Consider the following 21,935-nt stretch of genomic DNA (forward strand, 5'->3'; position numbering starts at 1 on the left):
TGCTACTGTTGTAATATTTTTCAACTCAGTTTTCACACCTGTTTGAGTTTTATTACAAATGTTGCAAGCAATGTGTCTTAAAATAAAGCTGCTACTGTACAGTTTTCATTATACCTATATGAAATACTGGAAGGAATCTAGAATTGGCAATGATTAGCATAACAGACCTAGTGAACATACACCATTGATGAATATCATAATGCATCTCTGATATGCCAAAGGATACTTGCCAATTGACATGTGCCTAACAGTACATATAAATACATTTAAAAAATCATGGTAAACATGAATTATTTTCTGAAGTGCAAAATACAACAGTCAAATTCAAATGAAGAAGTTCAAGTATCCTTTATTCAAGGTTGCAAATGTACCACACTGCATTATTGCAAAAGTTCACTGGTACAAAACACTTTGCAGCTGGTAAAAAGGCAATAATGTTGATATTTAAAGTCCTCACTATAAATTCTATAAATTACTGTTACAGTACTTTGCAAATTCAGAACTCCAAATTGCATCATTTTATCTATCTAAAATTGCCCCAATACTAGAAGTTCCTGAAGAAGGTAAGGCAGCTGTTTGAAGAGGAGGTAGCTGGAATCAAGGGATTTCCATTTCTCTCTCAATGCCCACGTATTTAAGAGCATCGGCCTGGCTATATCTGAAAAAAAAAAAGTAAGATGGAATTAATATTACATGTATCAAAAGTTTTCCTTTCTGTAACAGACCATCTTGGTTTCTAGCTTTACAAAAGAAAGTTCTAGTAGTCAATCAAATTGGTCCTGTATAAAAACAAAATCTTTGTAGGATCCTTTACCTTTTACTGGAGCAACATTTTTTTTAATTGGTTCTCAGTATAAGGTATCACAACTTACAAAGATTTCAGCTTTATAAAAAAAAAAAAAAAAAGATTTCTTTAATTTATTTCTGCTCAAGGGAGACCTGCCTTTTACCACAACAGTTTCAACAATCTATGCAATTTGATTAATGTAATTTTCCTCCCCCTAAAAAGGGGACCCAAAGAACAATAAAATACATCAATATAGCATAATAAAATAAATATAAATAAAAATTATTAGAAATCCCATGTTCCAACTATTTTTCCAGATTATATCCAATTCAACTGACATGATGCCATTTTATTCAGCATAGACTACATCCACAAGATGCATTCTTTCAGTAAACCCACATAACTAGTAATGGTTTACCTTTTATTCAGAACACTTCCATTCTGCTGCAATTAGACCACTATATTCCCAAAACCCACAAGGTGAACAGAAAAGTCCAACATATCAATCAAATTCACCTTACAACAAAATGAAGTTGCGACTATATTTCATTCAATGGCAATATGACCATGATATAAAGATGCCTGGTGCACTCATTCAAAGAGTTAAATAAGATATTAAAAAGATCGCATCTATAATATAATCATTGGTCATCTGTGTTTCAAACTTATTTTTGAAGATATTCTTATGCAGTTAGAAGATTTAGCAAAATACTTTACTTGAAAAAACCATGGTGTCTCAATCTTCACTTAACTTGCCACCCAACACTGCCAGCACTTTCCCAGTGTTTCGTATGTAGATTGTATTCAAGACTATCACTTGTGTGAAAGTAAGCCTGAAAATTTTCCTGACTGGTAATATGCACTGCTGAGAGCAGCTGTAAGTTCCTCTCCGCTCATGGGAACAGGAGTGACATTTCCATCTAAACTCCCGAACTCCGGGTTCCATGTTGAGTAGCATATGCCACTGCTGTGGCATTGTCCAAGAGGGCCTGAATGTCCCTCCGCTGGATCCGTGGGAGGAAGTGAAGAAGAGCTAACTGAATGGTCCTGGTCTCCAGTCTGTTGATGGACCAAGAAGCTTCTGTTGGCGACCACCTGCCCTGAATGACCTGCTCCTGACAATGAGCCCCCCCCCCCACACACACACACACAAATTGGAGAGGTTCGTGTCCATTGTCACCAAGATCTACAACAGCATAGCTAAGCTGACCCCCTTCAGCAGATGTGAAGGATCCATTCACCAGGCCAATGACTCTCGTATCCGCTGACTCGGAATAAGCTGCCCTCAGTAGTCCTGAGACTCCAGAGACCATTGACCACAGCGACACCTGGAGGGATGTATATGCACCCTGACTCATGGAATCAAGTCCAGAGTCATCTCCATCAAGCCAAGCATCTACAAATAGTCCAACACCAAGGGAACCAGTAGTTCCAGGAAACTCTGAACTTGCTGGCGTAGCTTGTGAATCCAGTTGTCCATGAGGAACATGTGTCCTACCCGAGTATTGAACTGTATCCCCAGAGACCGTGTGGGCTGGAGGGAACTCTTGGCAAAACTGATCACCCAGACCAAGCTTTCAAAGAACTGCACCACTTGATGAGTTACCCATGCCGCTTCCTTTTGTGACACTACAGGGATTAACCAGTCGAGATATGGGTGCACTGTAATTCCCTCGCGCTGAAGAGCTGCCGCTATCACGACCATTACCTTGATGAACACTCATGGTGCGGTTGTGAGACGAAAGGATAGCACTCTGAACTGAAAGTGTTGCTGCAGCATGCAAATAACAAAGGTACCTCTGGTCCTTTTCCTGGATCAGAATGTCAATGTAGGCCTCTGTTACGTCCAGCGAGCACAGAAACTCAGCCAGATGAACGGCAGCAAGGCCAGACCGCGGCATTTCCATGCGGTAACAGGAAACCTGCAGACAGCGATTCACACCCATCCTTCTTGGGCACAATGAAAAATTGAATAATGGTCCTGACCCTGCTCAGAATGGGGAACCAGAATCACTGCCTGCAGGAACTGAAGTTTTAGTAAAGTTTCATGGAAGGCCTGTTTGGCCAGAGCGGAACAGGGCAAAACCAAAAAGACATCATGAATGGAACAATAAAGGTCCAACACGTACTCAGAACAGACACCCACTGGTAGGATGTTATCTGGGTTCATTCTCTGTACAATTCCCACAGACTTCCTCCTATGGGAACCAAAATGGGAATGGACCCTTGGGCACTCAAGAAGTGGCTCTGCTGGCCCCTGCAACCAAACTAACATCAGTTCTCTGCCTTCTGGCTCCACGAAAGGACTGACCCCAGCCGATCGGCCCAGAATACACCATGGGGGTGGTGACAAAAAACTGCCTACCCAGATAGTACCTTCAAGAGGATCAAAACTGCCCTCTATCTCTGCTCTCCCTATAAAAAGAGTAGCCCTTGTCCTCTGGCAAGTGCTGGGACTTGGGTCACCAACTGGTCCAGATCCTCCCTGAATAGCAGCTTCCCTTAAAGGGCAACTTCCCTAGTCAGGTCTTAGGCCATGAGTCAGCCGCCCAATTCCAAAGCCACAGCAGCCAACACACTGCAACCGAAAGGGCCACTGACCGAGAAGAGCTATATAAAGCAAATGTTGCTTACCTATAACAGGTGTTCTCACAGGATAGCAGGATGTTAGTCCTCACATATGGGTGACATCACAGGATGGAGCCTAATCACAGAAAATGTCTGTCAAAGTTTCCAGAACTTTGACTGGCCCCTACTGGGCATGCCCTGCATGGCACTAACCCTGCAGCCAGCAGGGGTCCCCCTTCAGTCTTATTTGAAAGCTACAGGCAGTGCCGAAAAATAAAACAAAACATTACGAACCCAACACCGTGGGGCGGCGGGCGGGTTTCGTGAGGACTAACATCCTGCTGTCCTGTGAGAACACCTGTTACAGGTAAGCAACATTTGCTTTCTTACAGGACAAGCAGGATGGTAGTCCTCACATATGGGTGAGTACCAAGCTGAGGATGTCCGAATCTGCACCAAATGTACCCAAAGGCGTGCAACAGGCACAACTGGGGTGGAATTTGGGAGAGGGCATCCTGAACCCCACCGGGCAGACGGAAGGGTGTTGGTACGTCATGTTGCAAACAGGTTACGAAGGACAGACTGGCCGAAGATGGAATCCTGTCTTCCGGCTTTGTCCAAGCAATAGTGGGCTGCAAAGGTGTGGAGAGAACTCCAGGTAGCAGCCCTGCAAATGTCAGGAAGCGGCACTGATCACAGGTGTGCTACTGAAGTCGCCATGGCCCTCACAGAGTGTGCTTTAACACGGTCTTGAAATGGAATGCCCGCTTGCTGATAGCAAAAGGATATGCAGTCCGCCAACCAGGAGGAGAGAGTCTGCTTACCCACAGGCTTTCCCAACTTGTTAGGGTGGAAAGAGACGAACAATTGAGTGCTTTCCCTGTGGGCCGCTGTACGGTCTAGGTAAAAAGCTAGAGCCCGTTTAGAGTCAAGCGTATGCAGAGCCTGTTTTCCTGGGTTGGCATGGGGCTTGGGAAAAAAGATAGGTAGTATGATGGATTGGTTTAGATGAAAATCCGAGACTACCTTAGGTAAGAATTTAGGGTGAGTGCGGAGTACTGCCCGGTCCTGCAGAAGTTTAGTGTAAGACAGATAGGTAACTAGGGCTTGCAATTCACTAACTCTGCATGCTGAAGTGATTGCCAAAAGGAAAATCACTTTCCATGTGAGATATCTAAGGTCAAAAGAGTGAAGAGGCTCAAATGGTGGTTTCATGAGCCGACCCAGAACTAGATTAAGGTCCCAAGAAGGGGCCGGAGGATGTAATGGAGGCTTGATATAGAGCAAGCCTTTTAAAAAGCATGATACAAGGGGTTGTACTGATATAGGAACATCCCCGATACCCTTATGGAAGGCGGCTACCGCACTGACATGCATTCTGATGGAAGAGGTCTTTAGACCTGATTCTGACAAATGCCAAAGATAGTCCAGAAACTTCGGGAGTGGACAGGAGAAGGGGTCAAGGGACTGAGAAGAGCACCATGACGTGAACCTTTTCCATTTGTAAGAGTAAGATTTTCTCGTGGAAGGCTTCCGCGAAGCAATCAAGACACAGGAAACTGGATCTGAAAGGTTAAGAGGTTGAAGTATTAACCTTTCAACATCCATGCCGTCAGGGACAAGGATTGAAGATTGGGATGGCGTAGGCTCCCGTCGTTTTGAGTGATCAGGAGCGGGTCCTTTCCCAAGGGAATGTGCCTGCTGATAGAGAGATCCTGAAGTATTGGAAACCACACTTAGCGAGGCCAGTGAGGTGCTATCAGGATCATGGTTCCCTTGTCCTGACACAACTTCACAAGAGTCTTCGAGAGAAGAGGAAGTGGAGGGAATGCATAAAGCAGACAGGTTGCCCATGAGAGGGAGAATGCGTCTCTGGGCTGAGAGTGTTTGCTGCGAATGAGGGAGCAGTAGTTGTCCACTTTGTGGTTCTGAGGGGACGCAAAGAGGTCTATCTGAGGATATCCCCATTGTTGAAAGATGGAGTTTGCTACAGAGGGGTTGAGAGACCACTCGTGCGGTTGAAAGATGCGACTCAGCTGGTCTGCCAGCACACTGTCCTCTCCCGTCAAGTAGGTGGCCCTGAGGTACATCAAATGGGAGAGGGCCTCCGCCCAAATCTGTGCAGCTTCCTGACACAGAAGGAAGGAGCCTGTGCCTCCCTGTTTGTTGATGTACCACATGGCCACCTGGTTGTCCGTCTGAATTAGGATGACCTGATTGGACAGGCGATCCTGAAAAGACATGAGAGCATATCTTATTGCTCGAAGTTCCAGGAAATTTATCTGGTGTTTGGTTTCCTCTGGAGACCAAGAGCCTTGTGTTTGCAGATCGGCTACATGGGCTCCCCACCCAAGGTTGGAAGCGTTGATGGTGAGAATGATTTGAGGATGCGGAACCTGGAAGGGCAATCCCTGGAGGAGATTGTTCTGATTTTTCCACCAGGCGAGGGACAGACGGAGTGAGCCGGTGATGTGGACAATGGTCGACAGAGGCTGAATAGCTTGAGTCCATTGAGACCTGAGAGTCCAGTGCATGAGCCTCATGGCCAAGCAGGCCATTGGTGTGACATGGACTGAGGACGCCATATGTCCCAGGAGGACGAGAAATTGGCGTGCAGTCGCAGCATGCTGAGAATGCAGTTGGTGAGCAAGAGACACGATGGTTAGTGCTCGTTGTCGAGGCAGGAAAGCCTTTGCCTGTAAGGTGTCCAAGTCTGCCCCAATGAACGAAAAGGTTTGAGATGGGACTAAGTAGGATTTGTCATAATTGATGAGAAACCCTAACGAAATTAGAGTGTGTAAGGTTAGATTGAGGGACGACAGAGCAGCTTGCTGAGTGGGAGCCCTGATTAACCAGTCGTCCAGATACGGGTAGACGTGAACACCTTGTGTCCTGAGGAATGCTGCGACAACTACAAGGCATTTTGTAAAGACTCGTGGAGCAGACGCTAGGCCGAATGGAAGCACTCAGTATTGATAGTGCTTGAGGCCTACTAGGAATCTCAGGTATTTGCGATGAGCTGGACTTATCGCAATGTGGGTGTATGCATGCTGGAGGTCCAGAGAGCAGAGCCAGTCTCTTCTTTGTAGAAGAGGTAGAAGCGTGCCCAAGGTGACCATCTTGAACTTTTCTCGCTGGAGGTACTTGTTGAGGGCCCGTAGATCTAGAATAGGACGGACGCCTCCCGATTTTTTGGGGATTAGGAAGTACCGGGAATAGAACCCTAGGCCTTGCTGAGAGTATGGAACGGGTTCTAATGCTCTTGACTGGAGAAGGAGGGAGACCTCTTGATCCAGAAGAACGGATTGGTTGGACATTCTCCATGTCTGCAGAGGTGGGGAGTCCGGTGGCAAGGCGAGAAAGTTCAGATGGTAAGCCTGAGCAATGATTGCCAATACCCATTGGTTGGTTGTGACTGAATGCCACGTGTTGTGAAAGTGGCACAGTCGACCTCCCACTGGTATGTGCGACAGAGGAATCTGGCTGCTGCTGTCCAAGTGGAAGTCAAAAACTGGAAGCAGGTCCCAGCTGGGGAGCTGTTTGTGGTTTTTGTTTTCGGGTTTGGCGAGACTGAGGTTTCTGATAAGGTTTCGTAGCACGGGATCTGGCTGGTGGGGGGCAGGACTTTCATGGACGATAGAACGACTTCTTGGGAGTCCTTTCTAAAGGGCTGCTTTGAAGAAAAGTCAGAAGGCATCGAAGAGAGCTGTTTTAGGGTCTCATGATGGTCTTTTAGTTCAGCCACCGTCCGTTGGATCTGTTCGCCGAACAGATTATCTCCTACACGGGGCAGGTTGGACAACCCATCTTGCACTTCTGGGCGAAGGTCAGAAGACTTGAGCCAGGCCCACCGTCTCGCTGAAATAGCAACTGCAGACACTCTGTTAGAGGTGTCGAAAATGTCATAAGATGTTCTGATCTCATGCTTGCCTGCCTCAAAACCTTTGCTTACAAGGGTTTGTAGTTGGTCTTGGAATTGCTGAGGCAGGGAGTTTGAGAAGTCCTGTATCTGCTTAAATATGGCCCTGTTATATTGAGTCATATAAAGCTGATAGGCAGCAATTCGGGAGATGAGCATGGCCCCTTGGAATACTCGGCGTCCAATGTTGTCCAGGAATTTTTGTTCCTTACCAGGAGGGGTAGATGAGTGAGGTTTTGACCTCTTTGCTCTCTTTTGTGCACACTCTACCACGACGGAGTGGTGATCAAGCTGTGACATTTGAAAACCTGGGGCTGACTGTATTAAATAAATCGTCGGTTCAGTGTGCTGCGGCAGTCAAAAAAGCAAACAGAATGTTGGGAATTATTAGAAAGGGAATGGTGAATAAAACGGAAAATGTCATAATGCCTCTGTATTGCTCCATGGTGAGACTGAACCTTGAATACTGTGTACAATTCTGGTCACCGCATCTCAAAAAAGATATAATTGCGATGGAGAAGGTACAGAGAAGGGCTACCAAAATGATAAAGGGAATAGAACAGCTCCCCTATGAGGAAAGACTAAAGAGGTTAGGACTTTTCAGCTTGGAGAAGAGATGGATAGAGGTGCTTAAAATAATGAGAGGTCTAGAACGGGTAGATGTGAATCAGTTATTTACTCTTTCGGATAATAGAAAGACTAGGGGGCACTCCATGAAGTTAGCATGTGGCACATTTAAAATTAATCGGAGAAAAGTTCTTTTTTACTCAACGTATAATTAAACTCTGGAATTTGTTGCCAGAGGATGTGGTTAGTGCAGTTAGTATAGCTGTGTTTAAAAAAGGATTGGATACGTTCTTGGAGGAGAAGTCCATTATCTGCTATTAATTAAGTTGACTTAGAAAACAGCCACTGCAATGGTAACATGGAATAGACTTAGTTTTTGGGTACTTGCCAGGTTCTTATGGCCTGGATTGACCACTGTTGGAAACAGGATGCTGGGCTTGATGGACCCTTGGTCTGACCCAGTATGGCATGCTCTTATGTCAGCTTTTCTGTGTACTGGAGCAATTGTTCCTGGATTTTCCCAGTTCTTCTTGAGAAGATCAAGAAGAATCTGATGAATGGGAATAGAGGTTATTACCTTGGGGGCATCCAGGAATTGGAGCAACTCCATCATCTGGTGCCTATCATCCTGTTCTGTCTGCAATTGAAAAGGAACCAATTCAGCCATTTCCTTCACAAAATTTATAAATGAGAGGTCCTCTGGAGGAGAATGCTTTCTACTCTCAGTGGGTGAAGGTGGTGAAGGTAAGTCATTGGTGTCTGATGAGGTATCATCACTCCAGGTATCATAAGGGTCAACACCCTTTCCTCTAGGAAGTAGAGAGGGACAGGGTGGTTGGATACCTGAAGGTCCAGGTCTGGGCTCCGAAGGAATTATCAGAGGCACCGATGACGGCATCGAAGGCATTGGTACAGGCATCGAGGGCATCGATGGATGTATCGGCACCGATGGTTGGATCGGTGGCGAGGGACGTATAGGCATCGATGGCTGAGGATGGAGGAGTGCGGAACGGTGTTTCTCCTCCCGATGATGCTGTCAATGGGGAGGGCATCGGAGCCATCAGAGAGCCGGGATCCATCGATGGAAAAGCAGCCATGAGGGCTTCCATCCTGGATAGCAGCGGTGCCAGCGCTGCCGGAATCGGGTCGATGATCGGTTCCACAGTCGGTGCCGGAGGAACCTGAAGACGTTGCATCGCCTTATCGATGGCCTCCTGGACCATCCGGTCCAGTTCTTCTCAGAGACATGGAGCAAGCAGCCCCAGCTCTGGAACAGAAGGAGGCAGAGGCATAGCCGGAGGGACCACCGTTACAGGCAGAGTCGCGGCTCCCGATCCCCTATCGGGTGAGGGTTGTCTCGGAGACCCAGTCGCAGGAATGGTCGGTGCCTTTCCTGGACGGGGTTTTTTCGACAGTGGCTCGGACGATGGCGAGGTCGATGATTTCGCTTCCTTGACAGATAGAGTCATACGGTGTCGATGGCGATGTTTTTCCCTGCGATCCCCTCGATCCTGAGGGGGAGTAGAGGGTGTCGATGGCCAAGTAGTCGTCGATGCCGGTCGGTCACCGGTCGGTGGTCGATGCTGGCGCGAAGTTGACTGTGCCAGTTCCGACAACGTTGATGTGATGGATGGAGTCGGGGTTTGAGCACGGAAGAGAACGTGCTGCCGAACTACTAACTTAAAAAAAAAGAAACGCTAACCCTCGGGGGGGGGGGGGGGGGGGGGGGGGGGGGGGGGGGGGGGGGAACGGACCGGAAAAAGGAAAACAGCGTCGGACCGCCACCGCAAATCCTAAAACAAATCATTTACCTTTTTTTTTGAAAACGACGCTGTCCCCCGGCGAGTGCTGAAGCAGTCTGGTTGGGATGAGTAAACTGGGCTCCCACCTGCAGGGTCCTCGACCCTAAGCCACAGCTGCCTAACAACCAGGGGGGATGGTCCCCTCGGGACCTGGCAACCCTCTGGAAGGCTCAGACCCGATCCGACCTGTCAACCTGTTCTATATAACTTTTTTTGAAGGGGGTTAATAAACATGTGGATAAAGGTGAACCGGTAGATGTAGTATATTTGGATTTTCAGAAGGCGTTTGATAAAGTCCCTCATGAAAGGCTTCTAAGAAAACTAAAAAGTCATGAGATAGGAGGCGATGTCCTTTCGTGGATTACAAACTGGTTAAAAGACAGGAAACAGAGAGTAGGATTAAATGGTTAATTTTCTCATCAGTGCTGGACTTTGTACTGGTAAGCGGAAGCCGGAAAAACTGTACCGGGCCTGCTGACAGGCTTATGTTCTTCTGATGCCGACAGCTGTTCAAGAAGGGCTGCAGGTAGGTGGCTATGAGCCTGAATGGTGCAACCCAGGGTCTCAGTAGGGGGACCGCGTGTGTGGTGGTGTGAATGGTGTGAGGTGTGCATGAGGCAAAGTGAGGTGCAAATGTTAGTAGTATGAGGGGAACTGGTACGGGGAGAAAACAGAAAAACCAGATGGGCTGGAGACATGAGGGAGGTCTCTGTTGTTGTTAGTTTGTTTAAACAACTTGTGTTGTATTGGATGTTCAGTATATTGGTTGTACCTGCCGAGTGCGGGATTCATTGCCTGTTCATGTTTCCTCCCAATAAAAATTATTTTGAAAAAATAAAGGAAAAGGGTAAACAGTGGAGTGCATCAGGGATCTGTACTTGGACCGGTGCTTTTCAATATATTTATAAATGATCTGGAAATGAATACGATGAGTGAGGTTATCAAATTTGCAGATGATACAAAATTATTCAGAGTAGTTAAATCACAAGTGGATTGTGATACATTGCAGGAGGACCTTGCGAGACTGGAAGATTGGGCATCCAAATGGAAGACAAAATTTAATGGGAAATAAACATTCCTGTAGTTACAGATGTTAGGTTCCATATTCGGAGTTACCACGCAGGAAAAATATCTAGGCATCATAGTGGGTAATATATTGAAATCATCGGCTCAGTGTGCTGTGCAGTCAAAAAAGCACACAGAATATTAGGAATTATTAGGAAGGGAATGGTGAATAAAACAGAACATGTCATAATGCATCTGTATCGCTCCATGGTGAGACCGCACCTTGAATACTGTGTACAATTCTGGTCGCCGCATCCTAAAAAAGGTATAGTTGCACTAGAGAAGGTACAGAGAAGGGTGATCAAAATGAAAAAGGGGATGGAACAGCTCCCCTATGAGGAAAGGCTGAAGAGGTTAGGGCTGTTCAGCTTGGAGTAGAGACAGCTGAGGGGGGATATGATAGAGGTTTTTAAAATCATGAGAGATCTTAAACAAGTAGATGTGAATCAGTTATTTACACTTTCGTTTAATAGAAGGCCTAGGGGGCATACCATGAAGTTAGCAAGTAGCACATTAAGAAAAAGTTCTTTTTCACTCAACCTAAGCTCTGGAATTTGTTGCCAGAGGATGTGGTTAGTGCAGTTAGTGTAGCTGGGTTTAATAAAGGTTTGGATAAGTCTATTAACTGCTATTAATCAAGCTGACTTAGGGAATAGCCTCTCTAATCCTGGCATCAGTAGCATGGGATCTACTTAGTGTTTGGATACTGTTGGAAACAGGAAACAGGAATGCTGGGTTTGGTCACTGTTGGAAACAGGATGCTGGGCTTGATGGACCCTTGGTCTGACCCAGTATGGCAATTTCTTATGTTCTTAGTGACGACATGAACCCATGGGACAGTGATTCCTAAAGGTACAAACCAGTTACTACTACTAATTATCATTCCCATAGTGCTACTCGATGTACATAGCACTCTACCAAAACATATAAGAGACAGTCCCTACTCAGTAGAGCTTACAATATAATCAAGACAAACATACAGGGCAAGAGAGACATTAGGCATTTCATTTCATCTTTTAAGGAAATAGTTTCCTGTTTGTACCCCAGATAAGTCCAGACGAGAGGGTTTATGCATCCCTACCAGCAGGGCCTGTGGAAGCATTAGGCGAACTAGGCCTGGGCCTAGGGCGCCGAGTATTAGGGGCGCCGCGAGCAGTGGCATCCCGAGGGAAGCCAATACCCCCGGGCGCAGGGAGGTTCATGCGGCCGCCGGTGGACCTCATCCCACTGGCGGCTGAGCAGCGACACAGAGCAGGCAGATCGGCAGGGCCGTGGTGGAGCTCACGTCACCATGGCCCGAAGAGAAAAGTCGCGTTTAAACGTACAGGTGCTCCTCCTCCTTCCTGCCTGCATGGCCCCGGAAGAAAACGTTGCTGAAGCCGCACGGTCAGGAAGGAGGAGGAGCATCAGCGCATGCAGAAGAGGTGCAGCGCTTACAGGCCGCCGTGAATCCCAAGTCGCAGTGGTCTGAGAAGAGGAAGAGGCCCGGTAGCAGGGCAGTCGCGGATCCCACATTGTGGCGGGCAGCCCGAGAAGATCAGGGCTGCTGCAGAGCCCATCCTGCGGCGACCCGTGAAGAGGAGGCCCAGAGGTGAGAGAGAGGCTGAGGGTCTGTCGAGTGTGTATGTGTACGTGTATGAGATGAGTTGAGAGACTGTGTGTGGGAGTGAGGACCTGAATGTTTGCAGAGACAGCATGTGAGGAGCCTGTGTGTGTGTGACAGAGACAGCATGTGACAGTGAGAGCCTGTGCTTGAGCAAGACAGCATGTGGGAGTGAGAGAGGGCCTGTGTGTGTGAGACTCAGACAGCATGTGCCAGTGAGAGACTGTGTGTATGAATGATTGTATGAGAGAGAGCATGTGACAGTGAGAGCCTGTGTGTGTGTATGTGAGAGAGAAAGCATGTGAGAATGAGAACCTGACTGTGTGTTTGAGGAAAGAAGATGGAGAGAAAAGAAATAGAAAAAAAGACAATATAAAAGGAATTGGCAAAAAAATAAGAAAGGGAATGTGGAAAAAAAAAGCCTAAAAGCCTGTGACTAACCCATTAAAAAACTAAGATCAGACAGCAAAGGTAAAAAAAATATTACCTTTTAGTGATTGGCACATGTAATCTTTGGGAATGTGCAAGAGTAGCACTTTCTCTATGCGGATCTCACAACGTACGAGATTAGCTTGGAGGAAGTGGAAGCCCACAGGACCTGCACAGAGGAGGCAGTAGAATGGGCTTCAGTGCCAGGAGCAGCAATCGGTGCCTCCCCAATAGCCATGCAGCAGCAGTGACAGTGGCAGCAGAGGAATGAGAGAGGTTCCAAGGTTACTGGCAAAAGAAAGAGAGGGGGGTTTGCCTTTAGTGTGTGCATGTGTATGAATGGGATTCTGCCTGGGGGGTGTATGTGTGTGAATGCATGAGTGCCTGCCTGGGGGTCTGTGTGTGTGTGTGTGAGAATGACTGGGAGCTTGCCTGGGCGTGTGTGTTTGTGTGTATGTGAGGGAGCCAGTGATTGTGAGAGCATGAGTGTTTATGAGAAAATCCAGGGGAGTAAGAGTTTGTGTGGAGGGGGAGAGAGTGTCTTAGAGCCTGAGAGTGTGTCAGTGTCTGTGAGAGCGAGAGGTTATGGTGGGTATAAGAGCATGAATGTGTATGTATGTGACAGTGTATGTGTGAGAGAGAATGGACATGTGAGTATGTGTGAGAGAGAGAGGATAACCTCCTAATCCTGGACAATATCAGGGTGACTGGAAATCAAGAGCTCCCATGTATGGACAGCAGGGGCTTTTTTAAATCCTTATTAGTTTTAATTATTGGGTGTTATCTGATATATTTTGAAATATTTTATTGGTGTTTGGGAAATTGTAAAAAATGTATATGATTTTAATTAATAGAAATTCTATTTATCAGTAGTTTTAAAATATTCTTTTATTATGGTTTTACTATTATAACTGATGCTTTATGTTTCTTGATTTTATTTGTTTTATGAGGAATAGTGGTTCTGTTTTTCCATTGTTAATACACTGAGTCTGGCTTCTTGGAATTTCCATTTCAGTTTTTGTCCAATTTGTGCTCCTTTATTTTGTATTCTGTATTTGATGAGAGTCTGTCTCTGCTCTGTGTCTGTGACCATGAGAGATTCTGCTAGCATGTAGTGTCTGTATAGGGATCCATAGCAATCAGGTTTGTTTTGTTTCCTCAGTAGGAGGTGTATTGGTATTCTAGGACCATTTGTAATATTTAAGAACATAAGAACATAAGAAAATGCCATACTGGGTCAGACCAAGGGTCCATCAAGCCCAGCATCCTGTTTCCAACAGTGGCCAATCCAGGCCATAAGAACCTGGCAAGTACCCAAAAACTAAGTCTTGCTTTTTCACAGGTAGGGTTATTGTTTGAGTCCTTGGTGTTATTACTGTTATGTTACAATGGGATTGCAGTATAGATTTTGAGTGTCTTTTTTGCGGGGTTTTGTGTTAGTTCACAATATGCCTGGCAGTGGAAGGTGTTTGTGCTGCTGTTACTGTGAGGTGACACCAGAATTTGAAAATATCTTTTAGTATGATGAGCTGCAAGGGAAACATCCAAGCTCCATTGTTTGGGGGAATTTCAGTGGATGCACAGAGTTAGAGAACTGGAGGTGCAGGATTTATATTGACATTCTGTCCCTTCCTATATATTCCAGACTTCACTCTCATAGCCATATAGAATTAGTTGAATGAGGCTATCAAATAATTTTATAGTAGTTTTACTAGAAGGGTGAAACTGGCCAGCTTTTTAAAATTACGCAGAAGACCCTTAGGACTTTTTTATTAACACTTTTTTTTTGTAATCAATTTTAAAGCAGGATCCATGCTATAGAGGTGGGTGAGATGAAGGAATGTTATTTTGGCCCCCCCCCCAAAAAAAGAAAATTCTTCTGTCTAGAGATGCCACTGATTTTCTGTGACCTTAAGCATTAGTACAAGAAGGATTAAGGGGGGATGCTGGAGAGGCACACAAATGCATTAGCCCTCGGGTGCCGGAGACCCTTGGTAAGCCACTAGGTGCGAACCATATGGGGCCGCAAGCAGTTGCAAAGAAGAGTGGAGATTTGGTGGGCCGCGAGCAGTGCCAAACCTGCTCACGACCCAGAAAACCACACAGTCAGCGGGCGTGATCGAGAATGAGGTAGGAGTTGGGGCTGAGACCGGGGTGGGGGGGGGGGGGGGCAAGGGAGAAGGCTCGCTTAGGGTGCCTAATCCCCTTGCATCGGCCCTGCAAAAGCATCTAGGATTTCTGTTCCTTTCCTGGAGGTATGGAGGAATGAGGTTTGGAATGTCGTGCCTTTTTCTGGGCTGATTCCACAACCACAGAATGATGATCCAGTTGTGATCTTTGAAACCCAGGAGCTGACTGCACAAGATAGGTGACATCTGTCTTACGGTTGACAGGTGGAACTGAATCTGGATGCTCCCAATTCCTCTTCAGCAGGTCAATGAGGATTTCATGAATGGGAATTGACATGATTTCCTTAGCAGCATCAAGAAACTGGAGTACTTCCAGCATCTTGTGCCTTGAATCTTCTTCTGTCTAAAGCTGAAATGGAATTGTTTCAGACATTTCTTTAATGAAATTAATAAAGGACAGATCCTCTGGAGGAGAACGCCTTCTCTCTTCAGGAGGAGAGGGCTCTGAAGGCAGATCCTCGGTATCCTGGGAAGAATCATCAGTCCAAGAATCATAAGGTTGATCACCAGCTCCCTGAGGATCTTCAGAAGGGAGAAATGGTGTTAATCCCGAAGGGCCAGGTCTAGACATCGATGGCACCAGAGGTGGCACCAACAGCATCGATGGAGGCACCGACGGAACCGGCGACATCGACAGATGAGTCGGTGGCAAGATCCCAGACGGAGGTATGGGTATCGGTGTTTCTTCGTCTTTTGATGACATCGGTATCGGCATTGAAGGAAGAGGACATACCGGGGTTCTGGGTTCCAGCGGTGGAAGGGCACCGAGCAATGAATCCAGTCTACCCAATAGCGGTGGAAGCGCCATGGGGATCGGATCAGTGACCGGTTCGGGCACTGGTATCGATGGAGGCTGGAAGTCCTGCAGTGCTTTACCGATGGCCTCTTGGATGATCCGATCCAATTCCTCACGGAAGCCTGGGGCATGGAACCCCGGCACTGGAGTAGGAAGCAGCACTGGCGTGGCCGGAGGGGCCGCCGGTGAAAGTAGAATCGCGGCTCCCTGCACCGATGAAGCTGGGGAACGCCTCGGTGACCCAGTCGCAGAGGAGGATGGGGCCTTCTCCAGACGGGATTTCTTTCTCAGTGGCTCTGTCGACACTGATGCCAAGGGCTTGCCTGATTCAGCGGACTGAGCCTTTCTATGTAGGTATAGACACTTTTCACGATGTTCTCCTCGGTCCTTCTCCAGAGGCGAGGAGGAAGAAGTCAACACCTTAGGAGTAGTCAAAGCCGGACGAGCAGCACCAGTGTCTTGTTGCTGGCGAGAGGTCGATGGCACCGGCTCAGACGAAGTCGCAGCGGTCGATGGAGTCGGGAGTTTGGAATGAAAAAGAAACTCCATCTTCTCTAAACAGGCTTTACGACCCTTCGGCATCTTTTGGGCACATTTGGTGCAAGTTAGGGTATCATAGTCGGTCCCCAAGCACAATACACAAACTCTATGCGGGTCTGTGATGGACATTGTCCGAGGTCAATTGGGACACCGACGAAAACCTGATGCCATGGCCTAGACAAAAATTTAGCCACGGTGTGGTCGATGGCCAGTAGGCCCCAAAGGGGCAACTTGACGGGAACCGACCGCAACAAGGGTAAAAACTTACCTTTTGACCGCAGAGTACAGATATCAATAGGGGGACACCTATGGGGTAGAATCTTTTTGAACATTTTTAAAGAAGTTCAGTGAGGAAAATTCCTGTCAGGAATCTCAAGAGAGCTCCTTAACCCGCGTGGCTACTGCTAGGCGGAAAAAAAAGAGACTGAATGGGGACCCCTGCTGGATGCAGGGTCAGTGCATTGCTAGGCATACCCAGTAGGTGCCAGTCAAAGTTCTAGAAACTTTGACAAAAGTGTTCCGTGATTGGGCTGCATCCTGATGATGTCACCCATATGTGAGGACTACCATCCTGCTTGTCCTGTGAGAAATATGTTAATTTCCTTAAAGAATTACAGTGTATTTGTAAAAGGTGTCACCAACAGGGACTTGACTTTAGAAGTAAAATTCTGAAGAGCTAGTAAGGAACACAATGAGAAAACAATACCATACAATATATCTTTAAAGGTAATATGGTAGCTGTGCATGTATATCCAATGTGCAAAAATACCATAGACAAAGAACATTTTATGTTACCTGCCAATGAACATGTATAAAAACCCTTTGACTCTCATATTCTAAACATCTGTAAACAGCCTGCCCTAAACAGGCAACACTAGTTCAGCAATTCAAAATGCTCTTCCCTTGTGTGTCATGATACTTATTTGAAGGACCAGAACTATTTTTTACAACTTTGGATACATGCTGCTTCCTAAATGTCTCCTGAACCTAAGACATCACAACTTCAACTATTAACAGAGAACACCTATACAATTTCATATTTATGAATTCTTAAAGGTGAATTTTCAAAATGTTACATATGTAAGTTACATACTTACATATGTTACATATGTAAGTAGCCTCCACTCGTGTACTCCGTATTTTATAAATGTCAAAAATATGCATTTATTTTCACTTTTGCACGCAGATATATGCATGTAAAAAAGGGGCGGTCTAGGGGCAAGGCCAACACTTATGCAAGCAGGTTGCTATTTTAAAATACAGTTACGTGAACATATTCTCCAACTTCTTCACATTATTTATATACCTGCTGATTATTTGGCACAAGTGATATTAAATGTGTTTGTTATGTAATACCTACTGGGTGGGAGGTCTGGGTACTCTGGGGAGTTCAGGCTGAAGAACCAGGAAGGCCTTGATAACCTGGTGGACTTACTGTTAAACTCGTTAATTCCCTTGATGTGTGCATATTTTAAAATTTGCAGACTTATGCATTTAAATCAGGACTTGCGTGAGCAAGTCCTACTTTACTTTCATGCGTAAAATATAGATGCATATATTTAAAATAGGTGGGTAAAGTACACACATTCAATGTATTGACATACATGGTTTCAATGCATTGCATGTCTTTGCACGTTGGCCTATATATGTACATATGTTGTGGGGTAAAAATATGTATTTTATAATATGCATGTTTGTGACAACACATTTCAAAATAGTATGGTAAACTGCACATGGCCATATACATGTGTATATGCCATCACGTGCAGTGGTTTGAAAATTATCCTCTTGCAGTGGCCTACACTGCAGAACAATATATCCTTCAGTGTTTGCCTAGTTTCATTAAATATATGAAACACTGGATTTTCCATCTTGGTGGATTCCAGCTCAGTTTACTGGCTGTGTGTAAGTCTTTTTTGCTGCAAACCTCCTTCAAATCTGGATACCTGCTCAGAGTAAATAAACTTATTTGCAACAAAGGCCAATCTGTTCACTGCATTATGTAGAGGAGAATGTCCCTGCTGTATCTAATTCACTGTTGTCTAACCTAATCTTGGAGGCACATCTAACTACTCTGGTTTTCAGACAGCCACAATAAATATGCACGAAACAGATTTATATACATTAGAGACCCAGTATATGCAACTGTCTCATACATCCTCATTACTGATATCTTGAAAACCAGACCAGTTAAGTGTGCCTCCAGGACATGACAATGGAACATGAGTTGAAAAGCACACACATTTATTGATTTAATTATTCTTAGTTTAGACAGGACCTGCAGTTGCCCCACAGAATAATTACAGAAAGCAAGTTTGCTTACCTGTAAACAGGCTTCTCCATAGACAGCAAGATGAATTAGCCATAACATGTGGGGTGATATCACCTGACAGCACCAATACAGATTCAGCTCTCAGAGTTCAGCAAAGACTTTACTGAACATGTATAGGAATTCCCACATGTGTACACTGACCTCTGAGTCCCTCGGTCTCTTTCAGAGCTTCGGCAAGGTAGTCAACTCTCTAGGGAGGCAGGGAGGTATTAATTATGGCTAATACATCCTGTTGTCTATGGAGAACCCTGTTTTCAGGTAAGCAAACTTGCTTTCTCAGTGGACAAGCAGGCATGAATTAACCATAATGTAGGAAGTCTCATTTTGAGATTGCAAGAGCAACCACTTAAAAGACAACATGGTCCCACCAGATAGAGAGAGAGTGCTCTACTGGGTGAACAGCCTGAGCAGACTGCATGTCCAAAGCTACCATCTCCTGGAGACATGTTGTCCAGACTGTAGTGGGATGTTAAGGTATGAACAGATGACCAAGTAGCAGCTTTGCAAATATCTTCAATAAAGTGGCCCTGAGATGAGCCACTGAAGTTACTATGGCTCTCATTTGATGAGCTTTGACAAAAGACTAATTTTGTAAGGCAACCTGAGCATATAGCCTGTTATCCAATTGAAAAAAATGTGTTTGGCAACTATCCTTTCCAATCTATTGCGATCAAAGGAGACAAATAGATGAGAAGCCAGATGGTGAGGTCGCGTTCTCTTTAGGTTACACAACAGTAACCTCTTACAATAGAATGAATAAAGATCCTGTTCTCCTTTGTGCACATGAGATCTTGAAAAGAATACAGGTAACACAATAACTTGATTAATGTAGAACACAGACACCAGTTTCTGAAGGAACTTAGGGAGAGTTTGTAGAACTACCCTATTAAGAAAAAACTAACTCATGGTGAATAGAAAAACAAAGCTATTAGTTAAGCCTTTGTGCTGAAGTGACGGCCTCTAGAAACAACACTTTCTAGGTGAGAAACCTCAAGTCCATTGACTTGATAGGTCCTAAAAGGAGGTTTCATGAGCTGAGCTAAGACTACATTGAAGTACCAAGGAGCTGGAGATTTCTTGAATGGATGCTTGGAATGCCATAGTGCTTTCATGAATTTTGATACTAAGGGATGAAGAGAGATCAGAACCTTTTTTACCTGCTGCTGATGAACTGCAATGCACCAAGATGAACATTGACTAAAGTAGTAATAAGGCCTTAAGATGAGAGGGAAAACAGGTATTGAAACAAGTCCCTTAGGCCACAGGAAGAGGGATCCAGCTGGCTGGTCCTACACCAAGTCGAGGACCTCTTCCATTTGAAACCATAGGATCTTCTGGCTGAAGGTTTACTGGCAGAAATCAGAACATCTTCTACCTCTCCGGGGAAAAGGAGAAACTTCCTCTGTCTCCATCTGCTGGAAGTGAGGCAAAACCCAGGAGTCTGGACTGATCTAGGTACATACAGGGAAATTTGGATAGTACATTTACTGGGAATAGGCAGGTGCTAAGAGGTTTATCTTTATCTTGGTCCAAATGATCTTCTGGACAGTACTGGCAATTAGAGGAACTAGTGGTATACACAGAGTAGATAAATGTTCCAGTCTATTACAAAAGCATCAGGAACTAATCAGTAGCTGCTTGGAAGGATGGAACAGAACTTCAATCTTTCTGTTGTCCTCTGAGACAACAGATTGTTCACTGGCCTTTGATAGCAACTGAACAAGTTATCTGCAATTCCTTGACACAGGGACCGCTCTCATAGTTGTAACACTCTGCTTAGGTGATCTGCCAATGTGTTCTGGATTCCCAGAAGTTAGGTCACCTAGAGATTGGCATTGTGATGTTCTGCACATGACCAGATTCAGAAAGTTTTTTTTGGCAGGGGCCCATATCTACCTGCTTGTTTATGTAGAATATGGCAATTTTTATTGTTGTTTAGATAACCCTCCATTGAGGACAACAATCCCTTGGCCCTCACCGCAACATGATGCTTGCCCCCCCAGCCCCCCGCCATCCTCTGGTGGAGATGATGGTAGTCACTTGATGCGAGAGAATGCGTAACAAGCCACCCACATTGAGAATATCTGGATTCATCTGCAACTGAAGGGATGCTTTCATCCCAGGGATCACTGAGATATGGTGGAAAAATAGTTAATAAAGTTGATTCCATTTGCTTTGGAGGGTCCATCGAAGGCCCTGTATTTGCAGACAAGTCAGAATGACCACATGCACCACAGCAACCATGTATCCAAGAAGGACCAGGATTGACCTTTACAGGTCCATCAGCAATATGGCTCTTTTGATGGGGAGAAACACTTTCTCTTGAAGTGAATCTTAAGTAGGAACCAGATTTTACTTGGCAAAGTTGACCAGAAAACTAGAGGACTGAAGGAACCATATGTTTCTTTTGAGGGGATTCTAGAATCATGAGGAACACCCTAGAAGATACCCGCCCCCCCAACCAAATGCTTCCAACATTTTTGTGTCCTTCCCAGGAGATATGTAGGAGTGATCGCACATGTGCTTAGTACATTTCAGTGTTAACTCCAGCATTACAGAGTAGTGGGGTAGTTGATTGACTTCAAAACCTGGAGAAGCTTAGACCTTACATTTTAGTTTCCAGACTACTGGCAGGCATGATGGCATTTGCTCTATCCTTATCTGGTTGCCCTTGAGGAGCTTTTGAACTAAGATAGCCATGGAATCCACCAGAGGTTGTAGAAACTCAAGAAGTTCGAAGATATCTGATATTGAGTAATTTTTCTTCCCGGTATTGACAGTTCTTGGATTAGCAGAGATCCTCTGGAGAAGTATGCCAAGGCAAGTCTAATCGGGGATCTGAGGGAACCCCTGTAGAATCTTCCTCCTCTCCTGATCACAGGGGAACACAAAGCTACTACCTTGAAGAGGATAACAGTGACTGAGGAGGAGACTTCCATTGATCCAAGGGGGAAATATTGGTAAGAACTCAGAATGAACAGAGTCCTTTCTTAGGGAGAGTCCCCTGGAGAAGAAGAATCTACCACCTTTATTGTCAATTCCAGAAGCACTTGAGGAGACTTTGGTTGGCTTCATTATGAGGGAATATTTCCCCTTCTCTGGTCTCCAGGACTTAAGGAGGAAAAGCAATTCTTCACTAGCTTTGACAACTGGGCCCCCATGGGCTGGGGGACCTTCTGTGCTGAAGTTGGAGGAGAGACATCTGATTGAAAAATCCAGATCAGTTGTTCATCATTAAGTGTTATCTGTACAGCTATGAAGGAATCCTGTTGCACTGCAGTGGCTGGCTCCGAGGAACTCTGTGCTAGAGAAACTGATACTGCCTGAACGGTGCCTTG

The 21,935-nt window shown here is 45.5% G+C and overlaps 1 protein-coding gene across 15 annotated transcripts in view; it reads right to left on the minus strand.

Moving 5' to 3' along the window:
• Nucleotides 1-332: 332 nt before the first annotated feature.
• EZH2 (enhancer of zeste 2 polycomb repressive complex 2 subunit) overlaps nucleotides 333-21,935 on the minus strand; it is a 425,637-nt gene continuing 404,034 nt past the window's right edge. For all 15 annotated transcript variants that reach the window (XM_029589584.1, XM_029589586.1, XM_029589588.1 and 12 more), the window contains one exon: nucleotides 333-658. In XM_029589584.1, the coding sequence (XP_029445444.1) occupies nucleotides 598-658 (61 nt within the window). In that variant the 3' untranslated portion in view covers nucleotides 333-597. The remainder of the gene's footprint in view (nucleotides 659-21,935) is intronic.

Source organism: Rhinatrema bivittatum, chromosome 2 (genome assembly GCF_901001135.1).
Source record: "Rhinatrema bivittatum chromosome 2, aRhiBiv1.1, whole genome shotgun sequence".
Lineage (NCBI taxonomy): Eukaryota > Metazoa > Chordata > Amphibia > Gymnophiona > Rhinatrematidae > Rhinatrema > Rhinatrema bivittatum.